Source organism: Phacochoerus africanus, chromosome 2 (assembly GCF_016906955.1).
Source record: "Phacochoerus africanus isolate WHEZ1 chromosome 2, ROS_Pafr_v1, whole genome shotgun sequence".
NCBI classification, from domain to species: domain Eukaryota; kingdom Metazoa; phylum Chordata; class Mammalia; order Artiodactyla; family Suidae; genus Phacochoerus; species Phacochoerus africanus.
This window is the reverse complement of record NC_062545.1, coordinates 122,840,376-122,859,018: the sequence shown is the minus strand read 5'-3', so window position 1 is coordinate 122,859,018 and position 18,643 is coordinate 122,840,376. Positions and strand designations below refer to the sequence as shown.

The 18,643-nt window shown below is 36.5% G+C and overlaps 1 protein-coding gene across 4 annotated transcripts in view; it reads left to right on the top strand.

Annotated features, from left to right (window-relative positions):
• Positions 1 to 18,643, top strand: part of AP4E1 (adaptor related protein complex 4 subunit epsilon 1) — a 64,727-nt gene that overhangs the window by 40,670 nt on the left and 5,414 nt on the right. For all 4 annotated transcript variants that reach the window (XM_047766354.1, XM_047766355.1, XM_047766357.1 and 1 more), the window contains 5 exons: positions 2,056 to 2,170; positions 6,582 to 6,705; positions 11,297 to 11,555; positions 14,961 to 15,518; positions 17,115 to 17,305. In XM_047766354.1, the coding sequence (XP_047622310.1) occupies positions 2,056 to 2,170; positions 6,582 to 6,705; positions 11,297 to 11,555; positions 14,961 to 15,518; positions 17,115 to 17,305 (1,247 nt within the window). The remainder of the gene's footprint in view (positions 1 to 2,055; positions 2,171 to 6,581; positions 6,706 to 11,296; positions 11,556 to 14,960; positions 15,519 to 17,114; positions 17,306 to 18,643) is intronic.

Here is an 18,643-nt window from a genome sequence, read left to right as displayed (position 1 = left end):
TTTAACCTAAAGTGCTTAGTTAATGCTAACTTCTGAGTTTGTACTAGTCTCTCCCTCAGATTGTTGTAAATATGAAAACTTCCAGAAGGAATTCAGATTTGTACAAATTTTTATGTTAGACATTGTATAATTGAGGAAGAGGAGAAGATGGGTAGTATTCCCATTAATTCTTACTCAGAGTTTCATGGCTTGTATTCATTTTGAACCTTTGTTTAGTAATTTTTTTCATTAGTTCCTCAAGGGACAGAGCCCTTGCTTTAACATTTGGTAGACATTCTGGAGACTGTATGGCTAAATAGGCTATACATAGTATTTTTTTTCTTCTTCTTTTTTTCTTTTTAGGACCACACTTGCGACATATTGAGGTTTCGAGGCTAGGGGTCGAATCGGACCTACACTACAGCTACTGGCCTATACCACAGCCACAGCAATGCAGGATCCAAGCCACGTCTGCAATCTACACCACAGCTGCAATGCCGGATCCTTAACCCACTGAGTGAGGCCAGGGATCGAACCTGCAACCTCATGGTTCCTAGTCAGATTCGTTTCCACTGCATCACGATGGAAACTCCACTATATAGTTAAGCTAGTTAGTAACTCTGTTTCCCTTTCTTCCAGTAAAAGATAACAGTGATGACATAGCTTCATCTCTTACAAGTCTAATAGAAATGAAACCTTTCCAAATTCAGAGTGTGACATGCCACTTAAATGTTTGAGAATTACCTGCTATTCTAAATTATCTGAGCTGTTTGCTTACACTTGACTAAATCAGAAGAAACAAATCTGTGGTTTCTGAAGTCATTACTGCTATATCCTCTTGTATATCTCATTTCTCTTTCTCTCCTCACTTTTTCTTTTCTCCTTTCCCCTTATTCTTTCTTAATCTCCTTATTTCTTTTCAAATAACCATTCTTTTGTATATTTATATTCTTGTACTTTATTGAAATTAATTTTCCACAGATTTGTGGAAAAGCATTTTTTTATTTTTTAATTTTTAAATTTTTTGCTTTTTAGGGCCATTCACATGGGAAATGGAAGTTCCCAGGTTAGGGGTTGAATTGGAGCTACAGCTGCTGGCCTTTGCCACAGCCACAGCAATGCGGGATCTGACCCGCATCTGCGACCTGCACCAGCTCACGGCAACACTGGATCCCTGACCCACTGAGTGAGGCCAGGGATCAAACCTGCAACCTCATGGATACTAGTCGGATTTGTTTCTGATGCGCCACAACAGGAACTCCTGAAAAAGCATTTTTAGTTAGAAGAGAATAGGATAGTTAAATCAGGAGCACTGTGGGAGGCTAAATAATGGGCCTCCCCAGGATAGTCACATTTTAATCCCTGGAACCTGAACTTATATTAGCTTTTATGGTAAAAGGGACTCTGTAGGTTTGATTAAGTTAAGGGTTTTGTAATGGGGAGATTATCCTGGACTGTCTGAGTAGGCGTAGTGTAATCACCAGGGTCCTTACAAAAGTGAGGCAAGAGATCAGAGAGAAGAAGGCAAAGTTATAATAGAAGCAGAGATTGGAGTGATGTGGCCACAAGCCGAGGAATGCCGGCAGCCACTAGAAGCTAGAAGAGACAAGGAACTTATTCCTGTTCTCCCTTGGCATCTCCAGAAGGACCTAGCCTTTGCCAACACCTTGTTTTTAGCCCCCAACAGAACGAAACTAATCTAGACACTATAGCTCATAGGGCATATGTTTTTCTCTAGTAGGTTACAGGTCGCATGAGGGCAGGTCTTTCTTTGTCTCAATCATAGATAGCATCTAACATGATGCCTTAACATATTAGATGCTCAAAAATGTATTCTGCAATGCAGTGAAATTAATAAGTGCAATTGACTTACATTGTTAGGTTCTTAGATGGGTGACTTGGTTATAGATGTTTCAGAAAGCAAGAGAATTGAGTAGCGATTTTAGAATTAAAGTTCTGGTTTTCACTTAAAAACTATTTTTAGGAAATGTGAGCTGAAATTACTTAAATGAATGTATAGTCTACTGTTGAGGGTCAGTTTTTTTAATTCCTAATTTTTGCTTTACTTTAATGTAGGTAGATGCCTCGTTATCTTTTCTGGATGGTTTTGTGGCTGAACAACTAAGTCAGGGGGCAGCACCTTATAAACCTCACCATCAACGGCAGGAGGAAAAACTTTCTCAGGAAAAAGGTAAGTGTTCATGGATTTATAATAAACTAGATTGTAGAGATACAATTTTTAATGCAACTTATAGTCATGTAAGTAAATAACTGAGGATCTTTACTTTTATTTTCCCTCTTTAAATCTGCTTGTGACCTGTTCATCCTGACCTTGTTGGTGTAAACAGAAAAAAGAAGTGTTAGCCTGGAGGTATTCCTGAAGTCATAGGTTTCATGTACATAAGTACCTAAGATATGGCAGCCATCCTGGAATTGTAAAAGAACTTGAAGGTGGAATTATCATGTTGGTCACTGTGCTCAAGGGCTGACAGATATTAGTGTAAAGCATATCTACAGAAAAATTTCAGGGAAAAAAGCTCTGTTTACTGTGGAGTAGTGAGTTTCATTATCATCCTGAGTAGTCTTGTATAGCTTGTGTTAAAATGCTTCCTTCAAGAAGATGTCTGATGGGTAAATTTGGGAACAGCTAAGAAAGCAGAGAACAACTTTACATTTGAATGTATCCTGTCAGGGAAAGACTTCTGTTATGATTTTAGTAAAGTGGAGATTATTGAGATATTTGATAGTGGATGGGATATATATATATATGAATAAAGGGAGACCACTGACTTATTTATATAGGAATTCAAAAAATATTAATACCAAGAAGTTCAATGCTGAAAGGTCTTCCCCCCCTCCCTTATTCATTATCTAATGACTTTTTTTGAGTATTTACTATTTTCCAGGCTCTGTGCTGGGCATGTGATTACAACTGAATGGTTGATCCTAAAATGAAACCAAAGAGTATAAATACTAATTATAGGCTTAATGTTATCTTTTTGCAAAAGTATTTGCTCTTTTAAGGTTTTTGACATATTATTTAACACAGTGATACCTAGTGGCCTAGAATATTTAATTTCTTTTCAAAGGGTAATCAGTTTCCTTCTTATTTAACTCCTCATATATTGATAGACTATGTGGGGGGGAAAATAAAGTTCAGAATTACAAGTGCCCAGTTTCTGACTGTCGTGCATATAAAGGCCTTATCTAATCTAGGGCATGGAGTGAAAATTTGGAGTTCCAAAGGGGGAGACATGGTCTAATTGCCATATTTCCTTGTTTTCAAATGTCCGGTGGCCATCAGCTCCTGTTATTACTGCAATTGAAGGGTGGAGCAGGGAAGGGGAAGGGAGGTAAGACAGGAGTCTAAGTCTTGGCTCTGCCTGCCTTCTTTCCTTAAGTTAAGTGGCTAATGCAAATATAATAGCCCTGAAACTTACCAGGCTAGTGCATTCCTTTGCCAAGTACGTTTTTAAATCATAGAATCATCATTATAAATGGGGTTAAATTCTCAAATTAGGCTCCTCCCCTCTCCTCCCAAATTTATTTTTCAAAAGTTCTCTAAAGTAAAATTGAAATTTCATGAGCTTAGACTCATATCATGGGAAAGGAAATCAGTTATGAGATAGGACATAGCAAATGCTTAATAAATACTTGAGGAATAAGTTACAAAATCATGTATCTTATAATTGGATGGCGATAAGACAGAAAAAAAAGTAGGGGAAAAGTAGATATCTATTTTCTGCCTAAAAGGCTATTAATTTTAGACTCCTTCAAGTATTAGTTCGTTCTGCTACTGATCTTATTTGAGGTTTTTATAAATCATTTGCAGAGAGTAGTAGTTAAATGTTACTTTTATGAATGATACAGTACCTAGCTCTCTTCGGTAGAAAAATGCCAAGTTCTTAACAATAAACTTCAGGAAGATATTGTAAGATATTGGCAAAAATAGATGGGATAGTGGGGAATAAATTTTTATTACCAGTTCCTACTCAAAAAAAGCATTTAGGAATCAGTGTGGATTATTCTGTTACAACATTTTAAAAATATTTTGTAGCCCCCATGTAGGTTAAAATCAGAGATAGTAAGGGGAAATAGCAGTGTAGTCTCCTGTCTACAGAACTGTGGCTTTTAGAAAAAAACCACATCAGGCCAAGATTGTTAGTCTCTCAAAATACAAGTTAATAACAGCTGGGGATGGTCAGAGAAGTATATAGCCACATGACCAAGGTATAAAAGAACTGCAGTAAAAGGTAATGTAAAGGAGTGTATGTTTAATCAAGGCCTCTAAAGTCATGAAGGGTACAAACAGATTAAATATTGAATTACTCACTTAAGCCCAGGATAATTTAGGTTTTTATCTCCCACCTGGATTACTTTCAATAACTCGCAACTCCCAAAGACTCTCTTTCCAGCTCATGCTTTCTCTTTATGAATTGCCCTTTGTCCCTATTCTTCATCTGGTTAACTTCTACATATTCATTAAGTTGCAATTCAGCCATATTCTTCCTTCTCCTGACTCTTTCTGCATACCATTATTCTCTTCCTGTTCCTCATTTTTACAGTTGTTCATCTGGTTAACTCCCCTCAATTTTTGTCCCTTCCCATCATTTACCTCTGTTAAGGGTCTTGGGATATTCTCACTAAAGAATGAAATAATGTGGTTTGAACTTCATTCCCCATGTTGCCTTTCTTAAATGACAATCTACAATTCTTTTGTCTCAGGATTAGAGTTTTATCTAGTCTTCATATATTGTCCCCTTCCATATCTAATCTTATCTCTCTAATTTTGAAATCTTTCTGCTCTTTGCTTAAACTCCTATCTTTACTTGCTCTTTGGCTTAAACTCTTGAAACATTTCTTGAGCTCTTTTCTGTTACTGGAAGTGTTAATGCAGAGGCTGAATGATTGACTGTAGCAGATGCTATTTAAAAGAGGCCAATATGGGATAGAAGGTTAAGCTAGATAGATGAGTGGAGAGCTTAAAATGAGAGGATATTCTAACTGAAAAGGACCTTAGAAAGATGTAGACAAGTGATTTCCTGACATGATTAAGAATCAGAATCACAGGGAGAGTTTTAATAAATGATACAGATTTTTGAGTCTTACTCCTATTCTTTTTTGTATCTCTGAAAGCTTGGTTGTGTGTATAAAAAGATATGTGGGAGATTGTGTGAATTCTGTGAAGTTGGCTTGATTTGGTTATCCTAGTTATCAAATAGGCATTGGGAAACTGTTGATCTAGCCCAACCCTTTTCTTTACAGACCAAAGAAGTAAAGGTCTAATTTATACACCTAGTTAACACCCAACTCACATCAAGAACTGGTTCTCCTGATTATTCATTAGCCCATTATTTTTTTTTTTTCTATTGGACAGTCATTCCTCTTCTGTATCATTTAGCTAACAAACAAGCTAATTTATGTAGTATTCTTTGGATTAGGTGCTCTTTCCTTTGGAGGAGACAGTATAATCTAGTGGTTGAGAGTGCAGCTCTGAAACCATTGTATCTGATTTCTTATCTGGCTCTTTCATTTCCTGTCTTTGTAGTCTTGGGAAACTTCATGGCACACCCTTTGCCACAGTTTCACTTGTAAAATGAGGATCATAATTTTAATGGAAGTTCACATTTTATTTTCTAAGATACCTTTTATGATTTAAGAAGGTCCAGACAGTCCAAAAGATAATGTGCCAGTTAGGATTAAGTTTAGCTAAATAGCATATTAGAAAACAGACAAAGCAGGGCCCTAAATAAGGTAGAGGGTTATTGCTCTCTCCCATTAAAGAAATTCAGAAGTAGGCAGCTGAATTGATGATGGCTTCATGAATATAAAAGAAGAAGGGAGTGAGAAAGTTTTTTCTTCCAGGATGACTGTTTCCAGAAGTTGTGCACAAAATGTGTTAATAATTTCACTGGTCATAATTAAGTCATATAATAAAGGAGTCAGGAAATGTAATCTCTTTTTTGGGTGGCCATGTACCTAGCTAAGAATTGAGGGTTCTGTTACTTAGAAGGAAGAAGAGCATGGATATCGTCATTTCCTCTGCCACCATAACAATACAAATTTCTGTGGCTCTAATTGAGTTAATTTGGGTATACAGACTCAAAGGAGTATGAACCTATTTGTCAGTAAGGGAGATATCATATGAGGGTTCCAATCAGTCCATTTGGTACAGGAATGTGCCCAAAAGCATTTTGTTAAAAAAAAAAAAAAAAGCCATCAGTTCTTCATTCATAGCTCATTAAATGTTTTTACATGACAGCAGTGACCAATAGACCTGGCTTACCAATTGTCTTTCCTAATTCTTTTTTAGCTTTTAAGAGAAATAAAAGATAAAAATGAAGGATTGTTTATCTTTGATCAACTAATTGTATGAAGACTGAGGTAGACATTCATTAAATCATAGCTGCTTTATTATTATTACTATAAATATTTGATTAGATTGTTTCCAAAGTCCCTTCTAGTTTAAAAATTGTCACTGAGTTCTAGGTCTTCAGTTGTTTTATTTCAGTAGTGAATGGCAACATTGATAATTTTTTCTTTTTTTCATAATTTTTGCTTTGTTTTAAATATGAACCTCTGTTATTGTCTTAAAATTCTAGTTCTCAATTTTGAACCATATGGACTCTCCTTTTCTTCATCTGGCTTCACTGGACGACAGTCTCCTGCTGGCATTTCTCTTGGTTCAGATATATCTGGAAATAGTACAGAGACAGGGCTAAAAGAGTAAGTTCCTTTCTTATTAAAATTGAGAACATGGTGTTTAAATAAGTTTATTTTTTTGCAATAGAAGTATCGTTATTTATTTTTGAAATATTTTTTATTTTTTCCATTATAGTTGGTTTATAGTGTTATGTCAGTTTTCTACTATATAAATATCTTTAAATGTTGAAGGATTCCTGAATGCTAAGTTCTATATGGGTTGTTGTTTCAGTTGTTTCTATTTATTGCTCTCTAGGTGTTGACAGTGTACAGTCTGTCCTTGTACTTTGAGAGAGCTTGCTTACTTCCAAGACAGGGTAGAATATATATAAGCTTTACACATAGTAATAGATTACTACATGTTGTGCATACACACACTCATATTTTTAAAGAAGTGTATCAGAATTTATATACTTAGGTGAGTATTTAGCATATAATTCTGCATTCCTCATAATCTGCTTCTTATAAACCATCTCATTGGAAGATTGACGAATATATAGATAGACATAAAATAAATCACTGACTTCATTTGAGAAAGCTGTATACTTTGTTCAGAATGCTTTCAGAGCTTCTTTCTAGACACCTTGAAAATTGGTGATAGGATTTTCTAGATGTCTTAACATGGAGCTAAATCTTCATCCTTTTTGGGTAGATTTTGATTTTGGAAATATGAATAAATTATTAGAAACACGATTAAGTTAATAAAATGAGATAATATATGTAAAATGTCTCATACAACCCAGGACATAGTAAGTGATAAATGGTAACTGCTGTAATTAATAATGTCATTGCTATCATTATTATTATCCAAAAGATGAATTTACCACATAAAATTTGTGCTCAATCTGGATAATTTTGGTCTATGAACTGATGTGACGTAAAGTAGTGAAAATGGCTTTCTTGTTTGTGAAGGAGCTTCTTCTAAAAGAGTTCAAAGATGTTTTGAATAATTGCAGCATTATTGGAATAAAATGTGATAAAATCTCATAGGTGACAGCTTTGAAAGATGACTTTTGGACAGAGTCAGCCACCTTATTTTATGTTCATCTTTGCATTTGTCAGTCTTCCAGTGAGATGGTTATAAGAAGTATTTATCAGAAGAATGGCACATGGATTATAAGGAATGTAGAATGATCTGCTGAATGAAATGGCATAAGTTCAAATTCTCTTTCTTAGCCTTTTTTCCTGCTCTGTTGACACCTTTTTCTTTCTCAGACATTTAATTTTGGTATTCCAAGCATGGGGAGCAGATTGGGTTTGTGGGCATGTGATAGTGGTGGTGTTAGCAATTAAGTACCTCAAACAGAAAATAGAGTGGCAAGGGAACTGAAACCCTTCAAACCAAGAGAGGAACCTTGGTCTCTTTTACCTGCACAATAGATGACAGCATCTGTTTTTTTAGTATTGAACTAGGATCTGGAGGACTTGACAGGGCCTTGTAAATCCTATCTGTGTAAATGTACTACTTCCAGGAAATGACATTTGACAAAGCTGTTGCCAAAATATCATCTTGCCTCTGCTTGTGGGTAACATACAGTTGACTTTTTCCACCTGATGGGGGCTTTAGCACCTGCCAAAAGCTCCAAGGACTGAATATTATCTATAGTCTATAGGACTGAGGCTCAGAATATTATCTGTAGTCTTTTCAAACTAAAGAAATGTCCTTGACTTTGTTGAATGACTGAACTATCATTATTCTGTCTTGCTTTACTGTTTTCCTTCTTCTCTGTATTTTCTCTTTTCTCTGATTAAATTGATTCTTTGACTAAAATTTTTCTATACATAAAAAGGCAAGTGGAGGACACGAGTGGGGTCCACTCTGGGAAAGCCTCACAGGGTGCTCAATTACAAAGCTGCTAAGGAATTATACATTCGCTATATTATCGTGAAAGGCAATGCAATAAGAAGTATAGATTTAAAATTTCTTTCCAAAGAGTACCACAGCTAACACATTATTTCAGATTAGGAACTTTGTGTGGTAATTGGCAAGATGAATCAGCTTTAGAGAGGAGATGATCATTCTTCTTCAGTCTCTGGCAAGCTGAGAATAAAGCAAGCCCAATTTAGAATTTTTTACCTTAAGCCCTATTACAGGGCAGTACCCTACTTCAAATGGGAATTTCTAAGAGCTGAGTTAAAGTTTATCCCTAATCTTTTGAAAGTTGCTTGGCCATAATGTACATCTCTGTTTGGTCTGTTTAAAAACAATATAAAGGTATACCATATAAAATTATGGATGATATTATTACTTTTTGTCAAAATTCAAGCAAAGATGCCTCATGTTGAAAAAATTCTTTTACATTATGTTTCATATCATAAAGAAGCATATTTTGTGTGTGAAATGGTTTTATGTTGCTCTCTTATTTTCCTGCTTTTTAGACTTTCTAAATACAATACATGACAGAAAATTCATATTAACAATCAGTACGTATACAGATGATTGTAAACCAGAAAAATTTTTTAAAAGCTTGAGGCTCCTTTTTCCTCCCCTTTCCCACTTTGCCTGTTATTGTGGGTTGAATTCCCTGGGAAGTGCATTCTGAGATAGAATTTTAGCATGCAGAATAATAAGGAGTGCCCTTGACTTCCAATAGCTGTGGAAGGAAGGGGAAAGAAGACGGTTTGGGCGAAAGAAGTTAAGAAGCAATGCAGTGTCAGCAGCAGTATCTTCTGACCCCACAGGAAGCTTTAGAACTAGATTGGCCTGTGAGAGCTGTTCTGAGATGGACTAAAATGGGTAGCCAGGACTCTGCTTCTGTTCATCAGTGATCAGATGTGGGCTGCCTGGAAGGGGGCATGGTCTCTAGTGAGGTGACTGGGACTGAGGCATAAATCCCTAAAGGTGCTATGCTCCCAGCAGCTGGGGCAACAAGACCTTAATTGAAGGGATATCTGGATGGAGCATCCCAGTGTGTCCACCATACCTCCCTATTTTTAGTTAAACTAATATTTGAATCATTTGGGGAATTGCTCTTTTTTTTTTCCCCTTAATAATTAAAGGATATGTTTTGGTAAACAGGGTTACAGAAACACTGTAATCCTGCTGTGGGCATTCATGAGTCCATTTGAGTTGTTGTTGAGTATCCTAGAAATGCTGGCACTCATTTTAGGGTTCCCGTAACCACTTTTTTTGTCTGCTTGCACAATATCAACCATTTTTCTTCTAAGAAGTTTGATAGATAACAGGTTTGTTTATTTTTTTCCTTTAAACTTTTTAGAAAACTCTTTTGGTACCTGAAAAAAAGGAACAAACGAAGATATTCATAAAGGAACATTCAGCAGTAAAATTCATTGAGAAGGAATGGATTAATTCCCTATAGGGCATTTTTTATTTATATTAAATTTTCTTTAAATCATTTGGTCCTGAATAGCATTAGTTCTTCCCTCAGTATGAAGTATAATGACCTGTTTTTCCTTCTGACATACTACAGAAAATCAAACTGATGATTTCAACAAATTAAAATGGAATAATAATCAGTACAGATATTTTTCTTCATAGCTTCTTCTTCTTCTTCTTTTTTTTTTTTTGATCTTTTAGGGTTGCACTGTGGCATATGGAGGTTCCTAGGCTAGGGGTCCAATCAGAGCTGTGGCTGCTGGCCAACACCACAGCTCACTGCAATGCTGAATCCTTAACCCACTGAGCGAGGCCAGGGATCAAACCCACCTCCTCATGGATGCTAGTCTGGTTCGTTAACCACTGAGCCATGACGGGAACTCCTCAGTATAGATATTTTTGAGTCTCTCTTTTAGATTTATTTCATGATCTGCTTGTCTTGTAATACAAATTTTAAAAATGCATATTGGGATCATGACAGGGTTACTTAAATGAGCCAGTGCCAAGAAAGCATAGTTCTTATATGAAAACAATAGAGGCAGTTTTGGCTATTTCAGCTAGCACTTATGATTACATTAGTTACTCCAGATTTACAGCTGTAGCTTTTGGGACAACAGTAGGTGAGTCCAAATTCTATCCCTGCTTTACTGTCCTTTAGCTTAGGTATAAAAAACTTATAACCTTCATGCTTTTTGCAGAAATATTAATAACTATTTTCTTTTCTAGATCAAACCTCATTTCATATTTATAAATGTACATTTGTAACAGTTAAAAATGTAGGTAGTGTTCACATTAAGAAAACATTTTGAATTAAAGGTAAATTTACACATAGTGGATTTCAATGATTTTTTTTTCTCAATAGGATTTTATATAGGGAATCTATGTAGCGTTAATTCCTTTATTGAGTGATTATAGCTATGAAACTTGCATCATTTCTGATCTTTAACTCATCATAATTGAAGATAGTTTTGCAAAGTCAATGGGTGAAAGGAACTAATTTACAGTACTATTTTTGGACAACTTATTCAAGCAGTTAAATGAAGATTAAATAATCTGAAATTTTAACTAAGTCTAGAGTTCTGTTGCCTTAAATCTTTTATCTGGAGAGCTGGGGAAGGTTGGTTATAACCAAAATAAAATCTAGAGATCTAGGTATTACTTCTGGCACATAGAATATAATATGAAAGCTATTTGTAAAAGATCGTGGCAATGATGTGTTTTTAAAAATGCCTCAAGAAGGTAAATTATTTAACTTGATGTTGTTATCAATCTCCCCAGGGCAAATAGCTTGAAGCTGGAAGGTATAAAGAAATTGTGGGGGAAAGAGGGCTATCTTCCCAAGAAGGAAAGCAAAACTGGTGATGAAACAGAAGCTCTTCCAGTTCCTCAAGACAGTATAATAGTGGAGAATGTAGATCAACCTATAACAAAAAAGGATCAATCTCAAGTCATTACCCAGTCTAAAGAGGAAAAAGAAAAGCAATTGCTGGCATCATCATTATTTGTCGGGCTAGGATCAGAAAGTACAGTCAATTTGGTAAGTAGTCAGTTATATTACACTGAGAATCTGTGTACCCTGTGATGTACCAAAAAATTGGCCCTACAAAAACTTTTGGCTGTTACCTATACTCATGGTATGAATGGCTTCCCCAGCTACAGAGCCACCAGTGACATACCCTTTATATTCTGAAAGAGAAAGTCTAATTGGCTCAGCTTGAGTCAGGTATTCTTTTTAATGCAGTCAGTTAGGGCAAGGGTAAGTGTACAGAGGTGACCACGTGTAAACTCACCCCCATGGGCAGAGAGGACAGGTTGTAATGGGAAGGAGACTTGATGGAAGTATTGTCAATAATAGTAGTTCAACAATATTGATATGTCTTTGGAAAAAGTACTTCTTAAAATGGCTTTTTTTTTTCCTTTTCTTTTTAGGGCCACACCCATGGCATATGGAAGTTTCCAGGCTAGGGTCCAATTGGAGCTGCAGCTACCAGTCTATACCATAGCCACAGCAACAGGGAATCTGAGCTGCATCTGTGACCTACACCACAGTTCATGGCAATGCCAGATCCTTAACCCACTGAGTGAGGCCAGGGACCAAACACATGTCCTCACAGATATTAGTCGGGTTCATTACCGCTGAGCCACAACAGGAACTCCAAAATGTCATTTTTAATAGTGAAAAATAGGAATCAATTTAGATGTCTAATAGGAGAATGGATACATTAATTATATTTGCTCCAAATATTACTAAAAAGTTAAAAATGATAAATACTGAATTGTAAAATTTAAAATACTCTTGATAATGTTAAGCAAAAAAAGCAGAATATAAAGTTACTTGTACTTTACTTATAACTGTTAAGATAAAAGTATTGAAGTTGAAAGGAATTATACAAAAATGAAAATTATATTCAGACATTATAGTGATAATGATTTTTAAAACTTTTTATGTTGACATATTATTGTCATAGTGAAAGGTTGAAAAATTGGAGGGAAGTACAGGTGCTATTTTTGAGTGTCTGAGAATTCCATTTGTAATTTTCCATTTTGTGGGCAGATGATCCCACCTAGTACAAAATTGTGATGTTATATTTTCTTCAGTTTTATATCATTACAGCTCTATCATCCTCCTTCCTTGGTGGAATTTTCCCTACGTCTCTGTCAACACTAGACCAGACTCTAGGCTACACTCTTTGCCTGTATTTCTTTCTTTTCCTTTCTAAGAAAAAATAAATTCAGCCCCAAAGTATTAGTAAGTAATATATCTTAATGCTTCAGTTAGCATTTGTATTTCAACAGCAGAGTAACTGATCTTGGGTCTTTGAGCTGTTCCAGCAGGCCATGGTGAGGGTGCCAGTAAATGATCTGGTGCTGATGGGGCAAGTTCTCAGTGGTCAGAGTGCACCCAGGCTTATGGAGCCCTGATTTGTGAACCTCATTGCTGGTATTGAAGGATTCCTGCCTTCTCAACGAAGTGCATAATTTTCAGTTAAAATCTTTCTTAGGAGAACATTCAAATTAATCGCTAAACGTTTTTGTGGTGGGCTTGAAATCACAAATGTAATTAGGATGTTTTTCTATTTAAGTTAGGTTAATTCCTTTGTTAGGTTAATTCCTTTGTGGGTTACCTATTACGCTTTCCCCTCAGCTATCACTAGAATTGTTTTTAAAAATGTGTAAAAAGAGTATATTTCCCTGTTTAATGGAACCCTGAATTCTGTGAGGAACTAGGTTACAATTCAGATGGCATCATGCAAAAAAGAGGAGGAGCAAATAAGCAAATAATTGTATAAAATTAGCATGTATTCTCTTACTTCTCAGCCCCAATTTTTTCCTCTCTCACTATGTCACTGGATATGCTCTATCTATATCATAAGTCCCTTTGGATGGCTGCTTTTCTGTAGCAATCTTATTCTCTCTTTGAATTTTTCTTATGTTTAAAGTTCTCAGTTACATAGGTCAAGGCTATATTGAGCATTTCATTTTGACTTTTTTTTTTTCTGTCCGTGTTTGCAGCATGCAGAAGTTCCTGGGCTGGGGATTGAACCTGAGCCACATCAGTGACAATGCTGGATCCTTAACCCACTGTGCCACAGGAGAACTCCTTAACTATCTTTTGTTTTTAAGTCTGTGGTCTGTTTTGAGTTAATTTTTTTACATGGTTCACTATAGGGGTCAAAGTTTTTTCCCACCTTTGCCTTTTATTTCACTGTTAATTAAAAAAAAAATATTTTCTTTGGGCTATGAGTTGGAGGTTGACTGTTTCTTTTCTTTAAGTAGTTTAACAAAGATGTCACTCCAGTGTCTTCTGGTTTGTGTAGCTTTTAACTAACAGCAAATTAGACAGTGCAGAAGAAAAGATCATTACACTGGAAGACAAATAGAAACTATCCAAAATAAAACACAGAAAGAAAAGAAAAAACAAAAACCCCAAAGTATCAGTGACCTGAGGAACAATATCGAGCAGTCTAATGTATGTCAGATTTGAGTCCTATGGCTACAGGAAATGGAATTCCTCCACTCCCCCCATATCCCAACTTGTTTTCATTTTTCTGTTAATATAATGTTAATTCTTGTATCATGACTTCTGAATTGAAAGGCAGGAGACAAACTTATTTGCTAGGAGTTGGCAGAGATGTTGGGATGTGAGGGGATGAGAGGATAAGAAAAGGGAATTCGAATTCTAGTTAACTAGAATCTTGCCAAAAGTGGCCATGTAGTGTTAAAGCCCCCAGGAGGAAAGACTTTAAGTAGCACCATCTGCTGCACTGATTCTAGATGGAACTTTGTGTAAGGGGGCTCTTTGAGCCATCACTCTTACATAGATTTATAGATATTTCTTTGAGAGGCTTAGCTCAAGGATGGTAAGTTTGCTGTTCCCATCCCAAGTCTGTCACAAACATTGCTAAAAACTTATAGAATTCTTTCCTGGTATGTGTTATAGTTAGCCACTGCTAGTTGATTCTTAAGGTAAAATCAGGTTTTCTCCTGTTTATTGACTCATAGGTCATGAAAACATAATTATAAATCATGGAACCAAAGTTTGAGGCATCCCTGTACCTTTACTTCTATAAACCAACTTGGGAAGCTCGAAAATGGCTAGCTTTCTCACTGTTTTTAATTTGTGTAATTTGTACTTTAGTATTCTGAAATCAAATAGGTTTTTAGAATTGTTCACAATTGACTTTTTGACCTTATTTCTTTTTCTCATTTTGTGTGTTTTTAGTGAGGAATAGATTTTGCTTAATAGTTCAGAGTTATGTAGCTGTCAGAATTTTAGGGCTTAACATTTTATTCTTCTCCAAGTCTTTGTTAATCCATGGTTTATAGATAGAACTTTAGCAAGGTAGTAAGTTGCTCATTTGAAATTATAGAAAAATGTTTAAAACTTGTGACTTAGTTGAATGCTTTCTTTTTATAATATTATTGTATTTTATTTTTGCAGCTAGGGAAAGCAGATGCTATTTCTCACAAGTTCAGAAGGAAATCAAAAGTCAAGGAAACCAAAAGTGGGGAAACAACAAGTGCTCAACATACGACCCATTCTTCCTTTAGTTCTTCATCAAATATGAATTATGAAGACGATTATTATTTGGATAACTTGCAGGACCGAGGAGACAAAGAATTAAATAAATTTTCTCTCAATTCAAAACTTTTGGATTCTGAGCCACTCACAGAGCTTCCCTTGGTTGAGAAACTCTCCAATTGCAGGCTGTCTACACCCTCTTTGTTTGCTGATAACAACATGGAAGTTTTTCACCCTCCTCAATCCACTGCAGCCTCAGTTGCCAATGAAATCTCTTTAGCTTCCTCTTTGTTAGAAGAAACTACTGAACACATGCATTCAGATCTTATGGAAGTCTGTAATGATGAAACCGTATCAGTGTCTTTTTACAAAATTTGGCAAGATGATTGTTTGTTGCTGGTCTGGTCCGTTTTTAATAAGAGTGGTTTGGAACTAAAAAGTGCTAACTTGGAAATTGCTCCTGCAGAAAATTTCAAGGTAAGACAATGAATGGTTCATTATTTCTACCTTAAATAGACAATGCTTAGTGTTTCTGCTGTTGATGCTTTTGATGGCTTATAAATTTCTCCCACATCCTTCTTTCCTCTTTAGCAGAAACATGAAAGATGTGACAGAGTTTTTTATTATTTTAAGTAGGGATGAATTATTCAAAAGAGACAAATATAATAAAGATTTTATGGGGGGAAACCATAAATGCAAAGTGAGTTTCAATAGAGCACAGTAGTTTAGAATGTAGGCTCTTGACTCAGACTGCTTGGCTTTGGATCTTGCTTCTGTTGCTTATTAGCTGTTTTACACAGTCAAGCTATATAACTGTTTTTGCCTCAGTTTCCTCACATTTAAAGTGAAATTTTTTTTTTTGTCTTTTGTCTATTTAGGACCACCCCTGTGGCATATGGAGGTTCCCAGACTAGGGGTCTAATCGGAGCTGTAGCTGCCAGCCTATACCACAGCCACAGCAATGCCAGATCTGAGTCGCATCTGTGACTTACACCACAGCTCATGGCAACCTACTGAGCAAGGCCAGGGATCGAACCCGCTTCCTCATGGATACTACTTGGGTTCATTAACCACTGAGCCACAATAGGAACTCCTAAAATGAAAATATAAATAATGTGTGCCTTTGCACTGTACTGAGTACTCAGGCATCAATTCTGTTTCTTCCCTAGCTCTCAGACATTACCGTTGTGATTTCTAGAAACATGCCAATTGCATTAATGTGGGAATGTCTTTGGTGGAGTTATAATGAGGAAACTGACTCTTTTTTCTTCTATGGACTAGAATGCATTGTGTGGTATATTACCTGGGCCTGAGCTGGGCAGAAGTTCCTGATTATAGATTATAATCACCTGTGGAACTTAAAAACACAAACTGGAGTTCCCATTGTGGCTTAGCAGGTTAGGAACCCAGCTAGTATCCGTAAGGGTGCAGGTTCGATTCCTGTCCTTGCTCAGTGGGTTAAGGATCTGGCATTGCTGCAAGCTGTGACGTAGGTTGCAGATGCAGCTTGGATCTTGCATTGCTGTGGCTGTGGTATAGGCCAGCAGCTGCAGCTCTTATTTGACCCCTTGCCTGGGAACTTCCATATGGCACAGGTATGACCCTTAAAACAAACAAACAAACGAAAAACCCCACAAACCAAAACCCAATTCAGTTGTCCGAGTCTTACCACCAGAGTTGGAGTAAGGGTGGAGAATGAGAGGGGAAGATACCTGAATTATTTTTTTTAACTCTCCTGGCTGTAAAAATCTGGTGCTAGCTGGTATTGAGAGCCAAATGACTAGAGTTTAATCTGTTTTTTGTTGTTAAATTCCATAGACGTTTTCATTGTAATTACATTTGCTACATAATTTTGACCCATGTATTATTAGTACCCATGTACTATTATTTATTAACTATCTGTGCTAGTGAATTTTTCTCAAATGAAGTTGTCAGTTATCTTCATAATTTGCCTTGTTCGTAACGTCTCACAATAGTATGCTTTAGTACTACTTAAATTGCATAGAAAATTGGTTTTCATATGGTAGTCTGTGTTGATTCCTTTTTTAATACTTATGTTACTTTTATTTACAGATCACCGAGCAACCTGGATGCTGCTTGCCTATAATAGAAGCAGAAAGCACCAAAAACTTTCAGTACAGTATGCAGATGGAAAAAACTTTTATAGAAGGGACTCTTTCTGGTTTTATAAATTATCAAGTGATGGATACTCATTCTGTTCAGCTTGAATTTTCAGTAACCTTATCACTATTAGATTTCATTAGGTAAATATTTTCTATAAAATTAATTCAAATTATTCATTCATTCAGCAAATATTTACTAAGCCTCTTCTCTGGATGGAGAGCAGTTCAAAACTACACACCCCTACCTCTAGGGAGGAGACATCGAACAGTCATATAAATGCATGTGTAATTGCGAATTGTGCTATGAAGAGAAAGTAAATGGTAGGATGGGTGATTATAATGTGGGACTCATTCTAGGTTGGGGTTGGTTAGTGATCATGGAAAACTGAGCCACAAGAGAACTCCTTGCCCGACTTTTTAAAAAGCTTTTAAAGTTTCTCTCATTTGTATTTCATTTATTAGATTAATTTTTTCATAAAGTCTTTTCATTAAGTTTTAAAGATCTGCAAGTAAGTTACTCAGCAAAGTTATTAAACTTACATTAGACATACAATAGTATTTAGTATTATACTAGGCACTGTGCACTGTTACCCAAATAATTGCAGTCTAAATGTGCAGTTCCTGTCGTGACTCAGCGGAAACGAACCATACTAATATCCATAAAGATGCAGGTTCCATCCCTGGCCTCCCTCAGTGGGTTAAGGATCCGGCATTGCCGTGAGCTGTGGTGTAGATCACAGACACAGCCCAGATCTGGCATTGCTGTGGCTGTGGTATAGGCTGGCAGCTACAGCTCCGATTTGACCCCCAGCCTGGGAACCTCCATATGCTGTGGGTGCGGCCCTTACAAAGACAAAAAAAGGAATGAAGTATACCGTGACTATCTGTAAAAAATATTTTTTTAACCTTTACACATCACCTATATTAGACTACTATAATTTTTGCCTATTCCTTAAAGTTATTTAATTTAAAGAAGTGGAAGTGGCCTGTGGAAGTTCCTGGGGTAGGGATCAAACCCAGGTGACAGCAGCAGCGTGAGCCACAGCAGTGACAACTGCCAGATCCTTAACCCGCTGAGCCACAAGAGAACTCCTCTTTAAAGTTCTTTAGTAAGAACATGTTTATCAGTCTGTCACAGAGTATTTATTTATTTATACCATGGTACCAAAAAGATAGAATTCAGCCTTCAAAAAACTTATATTCTGTGGAGTTCCCATCGTGGCACAGTGGTTAACGAATCTGACTAGGAACCATGAGGTTGCAGGTTCGGTCCCTGGCCTTGCTCAGTGGGTTAAGGATCCAGCGTTGCTGTGAGCTGTGGTGTAGGTTACAGACGCGGCTCGGATCCCGCGTTGCTGTGGCTCTGGCGTAGGCCAGTGGCTACAGCTCCAATTTGACCCCTAGCCTGGGAACCTCCATATGCCACGAGAGCGGCCCAAGAAATGGCAAAAAGACAAAAAAAAAAAAAAACTTATGTTC